This window comes from Macaca thibetana, chromosome 7, assembly GCF_024542745.1.
Source record: "Macaca thibetana thibetana isolate TM-01 chromosome 7, ASM2454274v1, whole genome shotgun sequence".
NCBI classification, from domain to species: domain Eukaryota; kingdom Metazoa; phylum Chordata; class Mammalia; order Primates; family Cercopithecidae; genus Macaca; species Macaca thibetana.
The window spans coordinates 19,244,099-19,261,708 of NC_065584.1; the positions used below are offsets into that span (position 1 = coordinate 19,244,099).

General features: G+C 38.3%; 1 protein-coding gene across 6 annotated transcripts in view; it reads right to left on the reverse strand.

Annotated features, from left to right (window-relative positions):
• Positions 1-13,217, reverse strand: part of SPATA7 (spermatogenesis associated 7) — a 64,281-nt gene extending 51,064 nt beyond the window's left edge. For 2 of the 6 annotated variants that reach the window (XM_050798544.1, XM_050798543.1), the window contains exons 1-4: positions 12,782-13,217; positions 7,218-7,292; positions 5,235-5,330; positions 2,182-2,229 (exon numbers count right to left, since the gene is read on the reverse strand). In XM_050798544.1, coding sequence (XP_050654501.1) covers positions 2,182-2,229; positions 5,235-5,330; positions 7,218-7,292; positions 12,782-12,800 — 238 coding nt within the window. In that variant the 5' untranslated portion in view covers positions 12,801-13,217. Of the gene's footprint in view, positions 1-2,181; positions 2,230-5,234; positions 5,331-6,914; positions 7,179-7,217; positions 7,293-12,781 lie in introns of those variants that run through there. The other 4 variants (XM_050798546.1, XM_050798545.1, XM_050798547.1 and 1 more) reach the window with 3 other exon arrangements.
• Positions 13,218-17,610: the final 4,393 nt, after the last annotated feature.

The following is a 17,610-nucleotide window of genomic DNA, read 5'->3' on the forward strand; positions in this document are numbered from 1 at the left end:
CTTAGGTGAATATTTACTTTTTAATGTAGAAATGTTCTCAAACTCTACATAAATTCAAATATTAACTTAGAAAACTTAGAAACTTAGAAAACACTGAACTTAAAATTTATTTATTTATTTATTTTTTTTTTATTTATTTTATTTTTTTTTTTTTTTGAGACGGAGTCTCACGCTGTTGCCCAGGCTGGAGTGCAGTGGCGCGATCTCGGCTCACTGCAAGCTCCGCCTCCTGGGTTCATGCCATTCTCCTGCCTCAGCCTCCTGAGTAGCTAGGACTACAGGCGCCCGCCACCGCGCCCGGCTAATTTTTTGTATTTTTAGTAGAGACGGGGTTTCACTGTGGTCTCGATCTCCTGACCTTGTGATCCGCCTGCCTCGGCCTCCCAAAGTGCTGGGATTACAGGCTTGAGCCACCGCGCCCGGCCTGAACTTAAAATTTATAACACTGATTTTTATATGATTAATAAGACAATCATAGGCTGTGACAGCCATGTTTTTAAAGTATACACTTTTAAAGTATCCTATTTTTAAAGTATACATTTCTTAATTGAAATCAAACAAAGCCTTCAAATGGTATTCTTCAGAAATTTTTAAACAGGGTTTTCAAATTTTCAGTCGGATGATTTGCTTAGTAAATATTTCTAAAAACGAAGATACTTGGTCAAAGGGTAGCTATATAAGAATTCTACATATACTGTGTCAATATTATGGGTTTTCTTTTTCCTTTTTTTTTTTTTCTTGAGACAGGGTCTCACTCTATCACCTAGGCTGGAGTGCAGTGGCATGATCATGGCTTACTGCAGCCTTGACCTCCCTGGCTCAAGTAATCCTTCCATCTTAGCCTCCTGAGTAGCTGGGACCAGAGTTGCATGCTACCACGTCCAGCTAATTTTTGTATTTTTTGAAGAGACAGGGTTTCATCATGTTGCCTAGGCTACTCTAAAATGCCTGGGCTCAAGTGATCCACGTGCCTCTGTCTCCCAAAGTGCTGATTATAGGTGTGAGCCACTGTGCCTGGGTATTTTTGGATAATTTTGAAGTTAGAAATGCTTTCTCAAAAGGCAATGTGTCAACACCTTTTAGTATGGCTACTATTAAACAAATAGAAAAAAGCAAGTGTTGGGGAGGACATGGGGAAATCTGAATACTTGAGCATCATTAGTTGTAATGTAAAATGGTGCAGCTGCTACAGAAAACGATGTGGTCGCTGGGTGCAGTGGCTCACGCCTATAATCCCAGCACTTTGGGGGACTGAGGCAGATGGATCACTTGAGCTCAGGAGTTTGAGACAAGCCTGGGCAACATGGTAAAACCCTGTCTCTACATAAAAAGACAATTACAGGCTGTGACAAAATTAGCTGGGCATGGTGGCTTGCACCTGTAATCCCACCTACTTGGGAGGCTGAGGTGGGAGGATTGCTTGAGCCCAGGAGGATTGCTTGCAGTGAGGTGAGATCACTCCACTGCATTTTAGCCCCAGGACAATAGAATGAGACCCTGTCTCAAAAAAAAAAAAAAAGAAAAAGAAAAAGAAAATAGTATGCTTTCTCAAAAAATTAAAAATAGAATATATGATTTAGCATTTCCACTTCTGAATATACTCCCAAAATCTTTAAAAGGAGGGTCTTGAAGAGGTATTTGTATACTCATGTCCATAGCAGTATAGTTTATTCACCACAGCCAAAAGGTCAATGTAACCCAAGTGTCCATCAACTGACGAATGCATAAATAAAATGTGGTATATATACAGAATGGAATTTTATTCAGCCTTAAAAAAGGAGATTCTGACGCATTATGATGTGGGTGAACCTTGAGGACATCATGCTAGGTGAAATAAGCCAGTCACAACAGAACAAACACTATATGATTCCACTTATATAAGGTACCTAAAATAGATTCATAGAGATTGTAAGTACAATGGTGACAGTAGTCAAATTCACAGAGATAAAAAGAATGTTGGTTTCCAGGGCCTATGGGAGGAAATTAATGTTTATGTGGCACAGGAATTTCAGTTTTGCAGTATAAAGAGAGTTCTGGAGGTAGTGGTTATTATTGTACCACAATATTCATGTACTTAATATTGAACTGGACACTTAAAAATGGTTAAGACAGTAAGTTTTATATGATGTATATTTTATCTTAATTGTTTTTTAATTAAAATAATGTTAAAAAATTACTTACACTTTACGCTGGTACTCATGCTTACTGGAACTGAGCAGTCTACTGCAGCTGAAAGAGAAAGTTAATAGTTTAATAATATTCTCAGTACTTATAAATGACAAATACCAAATGTGGAACTCACAAAATATTCCAGACCTTGCAGTTGTTTATTGTACTTCTAGAGATGGAAAACACAATACCCTTGATTAAAAATACACTGTTGGGATTAATAAATCATTCAATACTGCAGAAGAAAATACTAGTGAACTTGAAAACACAGCAATATAAACTATTCAGAATGAAATAGACTTAACATACTTATAATGTAGTCCCAAAACAAGCTTGGGGGAAAAAAAGCAAAATGGAAGACTTACACGGCCTGATTTCAAGACTTACTGTAATGCTACAATAATTAAGGCAGTGTGGTATGGGGCTTAAAGACAGACATATAGATCAACAGAACCAAGGAGTTAAGTCCAGAAACAGACCCACGTACATGGTCAACTGACTTTCTTTTTTTTTTTTTTTTTTTTTTTTTTTTTGAGACGGAGTCTCGCTCTGTCGCCCAGGCTGGAGTGCAGTGGCACAATCTCGGCTCACTGCAAGCTCCGCTCCGCCTCCCGGGTTCACGCCATTCTCCTGCCTCAGCTTCCCAAGTAGCTGGGACTACAGGCGCACGCCACCACGCCCGGCTAATTTTTTGTAATTTTAGTAGAGACGGGGTTTCACCATGTTAGCCAGGATGGTCTGGAACTCCTGACCTCGTGATCCACCCGCCTCGGCCTCCCAAAGTGCTGGGATTACAGACGTGAGCCACCGCGCCCAGCCTCAACTGACTTTCAAAAAGTACTAGGACAATTAAATAGAGAAAAGATAACCTCTTCAACAAATGGAACTGGGAAATTTGGATATGAAGAGGTAAAAAAACAAAACAAACAAAAAACATCAAAACTCTTATATCATACCATATACAAAAACTAACTCAAAATGGATCGCAAATTTAAATGTAAGGGCTAAAACTTTAAAACTTCTAGAAGAAAACATATTAAGAAAATCTGAGTGACCTAAGGTTAGGCAAATATTTCTTGAACAGATTATGAAAACAAGTATAAAAAACTAAAGATTTCACGATTTTCACATCACAAAATATTTTTCTTTTGATTTTTTTTAGCCATTTAAAAATATATGCATCATAAAATATAAACTAAAATTTAAAAACTTTAGCTATTTAAATGAGAAAATAAAAATTTAAAAGACATTAGTCAAAAATTGGTGAAATTCAAATAAGGTCTATAGTTAATGGGATTGCATCAATATTGATTTCCTGGTTTTGATAACTATACTACGGTTTTTAAGATTTTTAACATTAGCAGAAGAGCAGGGTAAAGGGTATATGGTAACTCTCTACACCATTTTTAAATGTTTCTGTAAGTCTAAAAAATTTTCCAGAATACAAATTTAAATAAGAAAATGAAAACACCAGCTACAGATTGAGAAAAAAAAAATCTGCAAAACATATATCTGATACAGAATCTGTATATAAAGAAACTCTCACAACTTAATACTAAAGAGACAACTCATTTTTAATAATGGGTAAAAGATCTGAATAGTCATTTCACCAAAGAAGATATACAGATGGGAAATAATAACGTAGCATCACTAGAAATCAGGGAAATGCAAACTAAAACTGTGAAGTTATACTATTTCATAAACTAAAACTGTGAAGTTATACTATTTCATAGAATCGTTAAAAAAGGACCGTCAACACCAAGGGTTGGTAAGGGTGCAGAAGTAATGGAAATGGAAATGGTATATTCCCTCTGGAAAACCGTAGTTTCTTATAAAAGTAAACTTATACTTAATATATTACCTCATAGTTCTACTCCTGACACATAACTTTACCCAAGTGAAATGTAAACACATCTTCCAAAATTGTATGTGAATGTTTATAGCAGCTTTACTCCTAATGGCCCAAAGTGAGTCAAAACAATCCAAATATTTAACAAATCGTGAATCATAAACAAATTGTGGTCTATTCATTAAATGAAATACTCCTTAACAATACAAAAGAATAAATGGTGGTACACAGAACAGCATGATTAGTCTCAAGATCATTAAGCTAACTGAAAAAAGGCAGACCCAAAACAATACACGATTCCATTTCTATGAACTTATAGAAAAGGTAAAACTACAGGAGAGAGACCAGATCAGTGGTTGCCAGGGATTTGTCAGGAGGAGACTGACTGCAAAGGACTAGGGGGAACTCTTTTGAGGTAATGGATTTTTTCTATATCAAGGGTCGGCAAATTTTTTCTACAACGGGCCAGGTAGTAAATGCTTCAGGCTTTGCAGGGTGATACAGTCTGTCACAAGTGGTCAACTCTGCTTTTTAGTGTAAAAGCTGCCACAGACAATATGTAAAAGATTGAAAATGACTGTTTGTCTATGGATAACTAAATTTGAATTTCATGTCACAAAATATTGTTTTTATTTATTGCTACCATTTAAAAATATGAACACCATTCTTAGTTCATGGGCTGTACAGAAACAGGTGGTAGAGGGTTTGGCCTGAACGGTGTAGTTAGCTGATTCCTGTTTTACAGCATGGTTGTAGTAGTATTTATATAAATGTGTTCATTTTTCAAAGTATTTATCTGTACACATTATAATCAATGCATTTTATAATGTAAGTTTTATCTCAATAAAGCTGATAAAAGAAAAAAAATTAAACAGAAATATAGCTAGCATCTTCTTTGTGCAACTTCCATAGATGTGTAAACAAAAAAGCAGATTATAAATTTTTATATTAAAAGCAATATCTAACAAAATATTATTAGCAATAGAGATAAAATGAAATAAAACAGGCATTATATAGATTTCAAATATAGTTAACAAAAATGGGTGTGAATTTGCTAAGTACCTAGAGTCAATAATTTGTATCACACTAAACCAAACAAATACAAATCCTCTTATATATATATAAGGTTTTCATTTTTGCTATAGATGTATTTTAATGAGAAGTGAAGCTGGAGGTTTAAATTGAGAACAGAGAGTTCACATTTGCACATTTTTACCTTTGGCTGAAAGGATTTTATTATAGTGAACAGCCATGTGATTCTTGACCAGCTGGAGAGTGCTTAGTCTGAGAGAAGAGGAGTCAGTGCAAAAAGCTAAAAATTAAAACATAATCATTATATATTTAAAACTAATATAAAAATCATGAGATAAACAAGGTACTGATTATTTAATTCATTCTTATAAAATGTTCTGAAATTCAACCAGAGATATTGATATGACATTGTGATGTGAATCTTTAATCTTGCACTGATAATGCCAATGAGCTATTGACCATTTGGGTTCAAACCTTCCTGAGAATAAAATTTTACAAGCCTGAGAGTCTGAGGAAGAGATTCTAGGATATGACCTATTATTGCATTTAGAAAACTATTTCTTTTTGGCAGCTCTCAATCTTGTAACTAAGAATGTTTAGCTGCTTGCTTAATTAGTTATCACTGTTAATACTTAAACAATCAATGGAGTTTCAGAAATTCAATGAATACCCAATCCCAAAACTCTACATACAAAAATTATATTCTGAGAAGCAAATTTCTAACTTAAACCTGAAAACAAGATCTACATATCAGTTTACTACATTCTTTTTGAAGTACTAAAACTATCTTATAACAAGTGTAATCGCAAAGAAATTCCATGACATGAAACTCCTTGGTCCTCATTCAAACCATTTAAAAGAAATCTTAGAAATAGTTAAGCACTTACATACAAGTATATAATGTAAATGTAGGCAAAACTTTTTTAAACATTAAAAAGTTTTTGAGAATACATGCAAAATGGTTTAAAAAATTCAGCAGATAAAACGGCATATGGAGATTGAAAAATAAGTGACTTCTCTACCCTGACCTTTAGTCTCTCTTCCCAGAAATACACCGTTACTGTTTAAATGCATCCTTCCAGAGGCTCTGTGCATAATATAAGCCTATGCAATAATTATGAGCTTGATGCTACTACTAAAAATATTTACTGAATAAATGCCATTTACCATGCATTGTTCTAAATTCTTCATAAGTATAAACTTATCTCATCATTATTATCATCATTTATTCGAAGTGAAAACTGAGGCACAGAGATATGAGTTACATCTTCAAGGTTACACTGTTGATAAGGGATGCAGCTTCCATGTGACGCAAGGCAGCCTTATACTTACAACCACCATACCTATACCAGCTCTATACATATATTCTTTAAAAGAAAGTTAGCAAACTTTACATATTGTTCTTTATCCTGATTTCTATGTATGTATATTTTAAATCTAGTTTCAACTTTTTATTTAAAATTTATTTTTTTAAAGTTTATGATTATGGCTGTATATGTATGTATGTATCACACTGTAAGACAAATAAGTGAGGCAACTGAAAATAAGATCCTCCCAACACATTTGGAGGTAACAGTATCAAAGATTTTTCATGTAAATAGGGAAAATAAGGCTTTCAATTATTTTGCCTAAGAATACTCACTTATACTTCTAAGCTATAATTACAAAAATTTATTTAAAAACCTATCTTAAAAATTTACCTTGAAAGTTTTAAAATATAAAAATATCACAGCACCTAGAAATCCAGTTGGATAAAGAGGCCCATAGGCTTTTGCTCCTAATATGAAATGTATTATTCAAGTGCACTTTTTCTTGGCATAGCTTTTCCTTTTCAGTGCTTATGTCTTTAATACCTGCTACTTACCATTTTAACAAGGCAGGCATGCCTTAAATCAGGGTAGTTTCCTGGCAAAAGTAGAGCTGGGCTGCTGTAGCAGCTGGGAGCAGGAGACAGCCAAGTCCACATCCAGGGCACAATAATAGTTTGAAATCATAGACTCCAAAATTCTCTAATCTCAAGAACGCCTATATTTCATTAAAATTAATAATATGAGGTTCAAATATTCGTCAAATGAAATAATTTTTCCATCATGTCATATAATTTGCAAGTAAAGGAAACACTCAGACAATCTTTTAACAAAGTTACCATTTTAAGCACCTCACTTACCATTACTTTTGGTGCTCAAGTGTCCTTTAAATAGGCATGGTGAACCATATCTGGGAAGGACAGAGGTTGCTCTGACTTTTAACAAGAAAAAAAATCATAAATTAGGATAAATGAAACACAACTTTTACAAAAACAACAATATTCAATATTTTTTAAATAATAAATTTATCACAAAATAATTTCTTTCCCAAAAGGTGATTATGTTTTTAGTGGTAATCTCCAAAACAGGAAGTCTGAGTTACGGCATTAAACGTAATTTAATATGCAAAATATAAATGCTATATCCCCCAGAGACGTTTTAAGAGGGTAAGATGGCTAGTTCACTATCAGGTGGGCTGTTAAAAGCTATAACAAGGAGGACACATACAAAGTCTAGAAGATATATGGATGACTAAATGTAGAAAAAAGAAGTATCAAGATAGGAGAACTAAAATCTAGGACCAGAGAACAAAGCTTGTCAGAATAGATTAAAACAGAAAAACAAACTGAGGTCGGAATACCTATGAAGCTCTTTCTATGTCACAGGTCAGAGTGCAGGATGGAAAAAAATTACTTAGGACAATACAAGCCAAGGCAATGCCATCTGAACTGGGAAAAAAGACAGTGATGAAATGAGCATAGCTTCTACCAAGAAAGAAGGAGGGTAGAAAAAATACCAACAAACTCTCAGAAAAGCCTCATTTCTCCAGATAGAAAGAACTGTGACTTTTTTCTTGTCCAGAATTTAATGCCTTTTCACCTGGAAATGACAACTCAACTTTCTTTTGGGCGACTGCTATTCCTTTACTCTTAGCCCAGGTGGTTCAAAGAGAGCTGACCCCACTGTCAGGGTTAGGCATAAAACCCAAATCTGGACAGCTGCGTTGACAGCGTCAGCAATGCTATGTGATCCAAGTCCCGCCATGAGATACACAATCCTGGGCCTTTGACTGGAACTATTAGGAAAGGTCCTTTCATTTCACTGGGCTTGCTAAACCCAGTGAAGGGTCTAAGCAAGCCCTGTATTGCTGGTGGCCATCCCGAACCATATAAAGGAACCTGTCTGAGAATGAAGCCTACACAGTCAAGTGGAACCAAGATAGAAAGAGATTCCTTGGTGACATCATTTGAGTACCTGAGGCCAACCATATTTGATGCTCTACCTTACCTAGACTTTTCTTTATATTAGCCAAAAAAAAAAAAAAAAATCACATTTTAGCTTAAACTAGTATGAGCTGATTTCTTCATTTGTAGTCAAAATGCTAATTAATTTAGTAGTAACCCTGCCAGGCAGTGCTCCAAGCACTTTACTGGTATAAATTCATTTAATCCTTACAATTCTCCCTACTTTATAGATGAGGGTAATTGAAGCACAGAGGTTAAACTCATAATTTGCCAAAGATTACACAAGATTGTGACAGATTTGGGATCTGAGCCCAAGCAGTCTGGTTCCTGGATCTTACTTATTACACTATCTTGACCAATATAAACTGCTCAGTACTTGAACCATGCTCTAAGCTACTAAATCATGTGAAACAGATCAAGAAGATATCTCAACTATATGTAGTTTATTCCCTTCAAATTCCATTCTATTGTATGTATGTTTCACTATAGGTCACAGAAAAAGGAAAAACAGGTATACCCAGAGAAGTGTGAAAGGATGAAAAAAGAATGAAAAAAGGTTGGAACCTAGTGATACTGCCTTGGATAGAAATGCTTCCCCACCCATCTGTAGGTGACAGCTGTGAACAAGGTGGTTAATATTTGGCCCCAGGAATCAAACCAGCTTCTCTTTAGCATAAGATGGTGATAAGAACAAACATGGAATTTAGATGTTCCTTGATGTCTATGTTCCCTTGTCTATTTACTATCAGATGTACACCAAGGCATATACTCATTGGGTTCTGATATTCCTACATATAAATGTCATATTAAGAGTGACAGAATTAGGGCTGGGCACAACGGCTCATGCTTGTAATCCCAGCACTTTGGGAGACCAAGGCAGGCAGATCACCTAAGCTCAGGAGTTCAAGACCAGCCTGGACAACATGGTGAAACTCTAACTGTACAAAAAAAATACAAAATTAGCTGGGTGTGGTGGTGTGCGCCTGTAGTCCCAGCTACACAGGAGGCAGAGGTGGGAGGATGATTGAGTCCAGGAGGCTGCACTGCACTCCAGTCTGGGTAACAGAATAAGACCCTGTCTCAAAAAAAGAAAAAAAAAAACCAAAAACCTAACAGAATTGATGGGAGAAATAGACAACTTAATTCATCTACCCTCTCACAGTTTCTGGGTCCTGCTTTGTGTCCTGTGTATAGGTCACATTGTCCTGTTTTTGTTTTTGTTTTTTTGCATGACTTGTAATTTCTTTTTGTTGAAAAGTTAACATTTAGGTAACATATTGTAGCAACTCTAGATACAGAATCCTCTCCTAAGCTTGTTTCCATTGTTGTTCACTTGTTTGTTTAGTGACTTGGCTAAGCAATTTATCAGTCTATTTCCCATGGAATGGGAAGCCTCTGATACCACTCCTCAGTGATGAAGCTTTGGGCACGTGCACAATCACGCCTTCGCTAATGAGGTCTGAACCCCAGTCTATGGGAGAAAGTCTCTTTCAAATTGTCCTTCCTTGAGTACTTTCCCTTAATTCTAGGTACCAAATACAGTTTTCTTATATCTTTTTAATTAATTCATTAAATTTTTTAAATACTAGAGACAGGGTGTTGCTATGTTACCCAGGCTGTTTACAAACTCCTGGCCTCAGGTGATGCTCCTGCCTCAGCCTCCTAAAATGCTGAGATTACAGGCATGAGCTGACATACCCAGCCTCTTACATCTTATACTCTTTTATGAAAGTATAACAATTCTTTAACTTTTCCTTGTATAAACTAATGTATGGTTTCTATCTCCTGACTGGACCCAGAATGAGCCAAAGGGGCATGAAGAAGTAGCCTAAAAACCAAATGCCAAGGAAAAGAACATCATTCTCTAACTATTAGGACTAACATCCTGTCAATGAGATCGAAGATCTTAGTGGGGAAATTCACGGGTATATGAGAGCAGCCCATTTTCCTACACAATTTGATTAAAATAGCCAGAAGAAAGTCCAGTGAGGAAAGATGAAAGTGTTTCTTGTGGCAGGGTTTCTCCGGAAGACCAAAGGTTTCGGAATCTACCATTGATAAGTGTCTCTATGAGACCAATAGATCAAAATAATTTTTTTTTTTTTTGAGATGGAGTCTTGCCCTGTTGCCCAGGCTGGAGTGCAGTGGCATGATCTTGGCTCACCGCAACCTCCTCCTCCCAGGTTCAAGTGATTCTCCTGCCTCAGCCTCCCCAGTAGCTGGGACTACAGGCACATGCCACCATGCCTGGCTAATTTTTGTATTTTTTGGTAGAGACGGGGTTTAATTATGTTGCCCAGGCTGGTCTCGAACTCCAGACCTGAAACTCCCAGAGTGCTGGGAAAAAAATTTTTTTCAAGTTACTTTCAGTTACCTATACTAATAGGTTGCCTCCTCTCCTCCCCAAAGGTCATTGATATTAGAGTGAATGGCAATTTGTTATTACCAATCTTTTCTTCATCTTCCCCCATAGGAAGCTGGAAGCCACGCCTTATATATTACCTAGTCCAAGCCCCCATTTGATAAATAACTGAGGCCCAGGGATGTAGAGTGAGGTGAAGATGACCTAGTTAATAGGAAACGAAGATTACAAACAAGACTAACCGTTTTTCAGTCTGTTGCTCTATTATACCACCATTTAGAAGGTTTGCCTTGCAAAAGAATGTCTAAAACGTGATTACAGTAAGAGCATGACAAAACATAATTTTTCTTTAGATATTTTAACATTTTATCATCTGAAATAACTAAAAGCACCTTCTAATGAAATCTAAGAAATTTATTTTCAATTAAGTATTTTAGCTTTGTCTAAAATTATTTATGGTTTCCTATTAATAATAATTTACAGTATATGAAAGCTGACTGCCCCAGTTATTTGCTGATTACATTTATTTTAAAAATTCAAAACTAATAACAATATTTGATATTATCATATATTATATCCTAAATAGGAAGCTAACTAAATTGTGCAAGTTGTAAAAATATTAACTTTTACATTTGGCATGAACCCAATTTTTAAAATAATTCAAAAATCAAATACTGACAACTTACTAAATCTACTATACTCTAAATTTTACATATATCCTTTCCCCCTGCCCATCCCTACCATGGAATAGTAAGTAAACGCATTGGCTTCAGATTTTATATTTTTCACCTAGATTCAAATCCTGTTCTGCCACTGTGACCTTGGCAAATCATTTGTGATCTTTTGCTTTAGTTTCTTCACTATGAAATAAAGCTAATGCCTAACAAGATATTTTTGTACATTAAATGAGATAATTTGGAAATAGTTCCTAGTACATAGTAAGGGTTTAATTTTAGTTTATGTGCAAAATTTCTTAAGATCATAAAGCGTTTTGATTTGCTTTTTCTGAAACCTAGGTTGGTAAAGTGTCAGAATATACAGTTTGCTGATCAATGAATAGTTATCTCCTACAATCAGAGTAGCACTTATTTTGATCAATGACTACATAATAAAGGCAGACTCATTCAAAAAATGACATCCAGGAATCATTTAGCAGTTTGGTTTAAAGGCAGTCTTTTAAATAGATAAAAACACTGTATTAGGAGGGGCGGGGAGTCTAAAGATTGCCTCATTTGACTCGAGGAAAGAATGCTACTCATTCAGAAAGTGTGAAAATGCAAATTATTTGGTTTGGGCCGATTTGTAGAGATTTAAGGTTATATTTCCCCACCCCCCAACCTCACCCCATGATGTCCACCTGACTTAAGAAATCAGTAGATAACAGGTGTATATAGTGATTACGGATTGCTGCTAAAACTGCAGTCCGCTGACCAGCAACACTGCATTACCTGGAAATTTATTATAAATGCAAAATCTCAGCCACCCCCAAGGGACCTACTGAATCATAATCTGCATTTTAACATGATTCTGAGGGGATTCCTATTTACATAAAGTTACAGAAGCCCTGGGTTACTCCATACCTGGGAGGTAGTTACTGAATGGGAGATTTCGTATTTACTGACCACTTAAAATGTGCCAGGATCTTCTCTACATTATCTGCATTTAATCTTCAAGAACTCCATGGCTTGAGTATTTGACCCTCATGTTCAAGAGATGAGAAAACTGAGGGTCGTCTCCATGGAGAGCAGAGGGGTTTGATTTGGGGCCCGGGGCGGTCTGACTCCAAAGACCAAACCTGGTTCCTCTGCCTGGGAGCTACCGAGGTTTTAACGGCTGCACGACCCTGAGTTCAGGAGACAGGGGCCCCTGGTGTCAGGGCGACAAATTCAGGGCAAAGAAGCGGACCTGCGAGGCTGGCAAGCAGTCTCTCCCTCTTCCTTTGCGTGGGCCCGGGCAGCTCCGGGCAACACTGGCGATTCAGCCAGGGGTAGGAAGCGCCCAAGGGGCGGCCTTGCACTCGGCTGCCCGGACCCGAGGCTGGGAGCGCCGGCTGGAGCAAGGGGCGAGGCGGCGGTAGCCCGTGACAGCTGCCCTTTACCTCTCCGGCTGCCATCCATGCTTAGTCCTCTTGCAGCCGCCGTAGGGACACGGGGGATCCCCTTCGGTCCTTCCCCTGGCCGGGCCCAGCCCCGGCAGTGGAGGACTGGAAAGTAAGAGCCTGCGGGGGCGGCAGCAGCAGGGAAACCGTCGCCAGGCCCGTTGCTAAGGGCCGGGTCCAGTGAGTCGCGATTATGACGTCACGGCGCAGAGGACGTGCGCTCCGCCTCCCCGCGCCAGGGGTGCACGGTACTAGAAGGACAGTTGCGGACGGAGAGACCTGGCGGGGAAGGTGCATCGAGCCCCAGTCTGTTGCTCTGGGATCCTGCCAGTTTTCCGCAGAGCGACCTCCTGTCAGGATCCAAGTCACCAGCACCTGGCAGGCTCTGTCCCTGCGGGAAGAGCAGGGAGAGGAGGTGGACTCATCTGGCATCCACGTCCCCTGGGTCCTGGAGAAAAGTCAAACACAAATGTTAGTTGAGGTCAGGGTAACATTTAACCAGTTCCAAATAATTAAATTTCAAAGCAGTCCGTGAACCTTTGGATTAGTGAAAATCCTAGGAGTGAAAAAATCTACATATTTACATCTTAATTCTTAACCTTAATAAGTTTGAATTTCCTTTCTGCTCACCAAGCTTCCCCCGTCCTGACCCTGCCTCCCTTTTATCGTAAGTTTCGATCCATTTTTCTTTATAATGGAAGAGAGCTGCAACATGAATAAGGGGTTGATTTATTTATGGCTTTCTATAATTTGTTTAATTTTGAAGCAGTTACCTTTGAATCCTTGGAAATAACGTCAGAACAGGGTAGGAAGCATTCTGTCACGTAAGATTTCTCAGCCCAAATGTCCATTGACATTTTGGGCTGGTTGTATAATTCTCTGTGTGGGGGTGCTGTCCCTATGAACTGTTTCGTGTAGCATCCCTGGCCTCTGCTCACTAGAAGCAAGTAGCTTCTCAGAAGCAGACCCCACCCACTCCACCTCCAATCCTGACAGTCGTAAATGTCTCCAGACATTGTGAAATATTCCCTGGGGGGCAAAATCGCAACTCTGTTGAGAACCGCTGCTGTGATGAAAAGAATCCTGGTTTGGAAGCCAGATATGCAGAACTTAATTCTGAATTTTCTGGACTTACCGGCTTGATCTTGAATTAGTTTCTAAAACTTTCTGAGCCTGAGTTTCCTCTTTTGTAATGTAAATTGTGAAAGTCGTCAGCATTAAAATAGAGTCACACGTATTAAAAAAGAAAACCTGACAAGTGGAGCTGAGGAAGGCCATGAAGGAGAGTTGTCATGCATGAATGCCTGATAATAAAAACTATCACAAAATACTGCAAAAACCGCAACCTTGAACAAAGACTCACCTTACCCAAAAAGATACTTCTATGAGGACATCTGCCCAGCAATTGTCTGTCCAACCTTGAACTGACGTCACCCTTGTTATTGATGCTGGGAGCTAAGGCTAATTACCTCAAAACAATTATGTATGTAATCCTCTCCTTTTTTTATTTTTTAAAAAACCTTCATTTTCCTTTAATTCCTTTAATATGCAAACAATTTGCCATGGCACACATATTCCCATTCCAATGCCCTTTCTTGGGTAAATGTCGTTTTCTTCTGGAGATGTGAGGACTAAGCTCTGATTTTTTTATCTTGCCCAAATTCCTATCTAAGGGGTCTAGGGAGTCATGCCCTACAAACCATAAATTCTTATCAGATGAGTTTTATTTGACTCTATATATCATGACTTACTTTCCAATCTGATTCTGGCACAACATTATGAGACAAGGAAAAAAAAAAAAAAAATTTTTTTTTCTTCTTTTTTTTGAGACAGTTTCGCTTTGTCGCCCAGGCTGGAGTGCAGTGGCGCGATCTCGGCTCACTGTAAGCTCCGCCTACCGGGTTCAAGCTATTCTCCTGCCTCAGCCTCCCCAGTAGCTGGGACTACAGGCGCCCGCCACCACCCCTGGCTAATTTTTTTTGTATTTTCAGTAGAGACGGAGTTTCACCGAAATCAAAATATTTAACCCCAAAATATATTTCCTTGCCATACCTTGAAACTGCCCTGCAAAGTCTCTTGTGGGGAAAAATCCACATTCTGTAGAGAATCTCTTTTCCCCTTTGTTTTCCTTCTTTCCTTTCCAAATCCAGGAGATAATCAACTGAAAGCCAGGCCTTTTAGGTCCCGACAAGACACATTTTACAACCCGCTGTCTCTTTGAAGTCTGCTATCTGAGAGCCTCCTCTGCACAATAAAACTTGGTCTCCACAATCCTTTATCTTAACCCCAACATTTCCTTTCTATTGATCCCAGGTCTTCAGATAAACTCAACCAATTGTCAACCCGAAAATGTTTAAATTTACATAAGCATTGAGTTGTCCCACCTTTCTGAACCAAACCAATGTATTTCTTAAACGTATCTGATTGATGTCTCATGTCTCCCTAAAATGTATAAAACCAAGCTGCACCCCAACCACCTTGGGCACATGTTCTCAGGACCTCCTGAGGGCTGTGTCATGGGCCATGGTCACTCATATTTGGCTCAGAATAAATCTCTAAAAATATTTTACTAAGTTTGACTCTTTTTGTCAACAGTCTACCTCTCTGTTGCTTAGGATGAAAAAATGATGCTACTAATTTTGTAGTTAAAAGAAGTAACAGTGCCTGGCAAATAAAAGAATGTATTCAAAAAATGTTAGCTTTCTCTCTTCTAAGATTCCTATCTCAGCAGAGCTGGGTATCAGGGAATTCAGGCTTGAGGAAATAAGTCAGAAACCCTATAATAAGGAAGGAGAAATAAATCAGAAACCTGGCTATAGTAACACTTGAACCCCTGTTTTCCTAAAACCCAGGGTAGATAGACAATGATTCAAAATTGGAGGCATCTTGAAGCGTGTGTGTGCTGGCTTTGTGGCCCCAACAAGTCATTTGGAAGGATACAGCAGCAGGGAGTCAGATGTTATGCAGTGTATTAGTTCATTCTCACATTGCTATAAAGAACTACCTGAGACTGGGTGATTTATGAAGAAAAGAGATTTAACTGACTCCCAGTTTCATAGGTTGTACAGGAAGCATGGCTGGGGAGGCCTCACGAAACACAATCATGGCAGAAGGGCAAAGGGGAAGCAAGTAGCTTCTTCACATGGCACAGTAGGAGGGAGAGAGAGTGAACAGGGAACTGCTACACACGTTTAAACAAACAGATCTCATAAGAACTCAGTATCGTGAGAATGCAAGGGGAAAATTCACCCCTGTGATCCAATTACCTCTCACTAGGTACCTCCCCCAACATTAGGGATTACAGTTCAACATGGAATTTGGAGGTGGACACAGAACCAAATCATATCATGCAGAGAAAAAAAACTCCTTCCTAGGTACTTACTATTGCTTGAAATCCATTTCTAAGATCATGAAGGCCTTTATTTCACTACTTGCAACTGCAAATACTTTGCATATAATAGGCCCCAGTAAGCATTTGTTGAATTGAATTAGAAATAAAGAACCCAAGGCAAACACCCTTGGAATAAGCAACACAGTGACCTGACTCAGGGAAGGTGATACCAGCTCCTCTTAGAAAAGTAGACTCTGGGATGACAAGTAGATTTTGTTTTCAAAGTTTTCAAAGGGGACTCCGTGATCTAGAGAGGGCAGCAGAATGGGAGAAATTTCTGAAGACCATATTGCCTGGTACCCAACTTTGTCTGAAGCCATCTATTTCATTATTTCTCTTTCAACATTTTGTTCCAATTATTTCAAGAATGTGTGCACAATAGGGTCTATTTCTCTCCAATTTTAGCAATGAACATATTATCCTAAGTGCAATTTAATTTGTCCTTTGCTGTGGCTCTATGTATGTAAACATGAGAGAAGATTCTTTCTGGTTGCTAGTCCCAGGAAATAATTCATGATCATGGGTGATGGATACAGCTGGTATGAGTTTATTATAGAGTGAGCTCCCGAGAAACATCCTTCTATTGGGGAAATCATCACCAGCTGCAATGGCCTTAGAGAGTAGGCATTCTGAAGACCTTTTGTTGAATATATATGTTTACACATGAATTTCATGTTCTGAAATTATTCCGATGCTATAATCTTGTTGTTGACATTTAGGAATCTGTGTATGTGTTTTTTGTTTGTTTGTTTGTTTTTTCATAGAGACGGAATCTTGCTCTGTTGCTCAGGCTGGAGTGCAGTGGTATGATCTCGACTCACTGCACCCTCCACCTCCCGGGTTCAAGCAGTCCTCTTGCCTCAGCCTCCTGAGTAGCTGGGACTACAGGTGCATGCCACCGCGTCCGGCTAATTTCTTTTGTATTTTACCAGAGATGGGGTTTCACCGTGTTGCTCAGGCTGTCTTGAACTCCTGAGCACAGGCAATCCGCCTGCCTTGGCCTCCCAAAGTGCTGGATTACAGGGGTGAGTCACCGCACCTGGATAATTTTTGTATTTTTAGTAGAGACAGGGTTTTGCCGTGTTGGCCAGGCTGTTCTGAAACTGAAACTCCAGGCCTGAAGTGATCCCCCTGCCTCAGCCTCCTAAAGTTCTGGGAATACAGGCGTGAGTCACTGTGCCTGACCCATATGTGTATTTTAGACGGAAATACTTTGTTTCCCTTAATGAATTTGCATGAACTAGCCAATTATTGGGTTTCTTTTTTAGTATTAGCTTACTGGAACCTCAAAACTAAGATTTGTGCTCAGTTGCAAATAAATATTCATGGACTTTTAAAAATTTATCTCTTTAATTCCCTTTATTAGGAATATGACTTCCATTCTTCTACTCTTCTTTTAATGGTTCAATTAGACCTGTCTTATTGGAAGAGCTTTAAG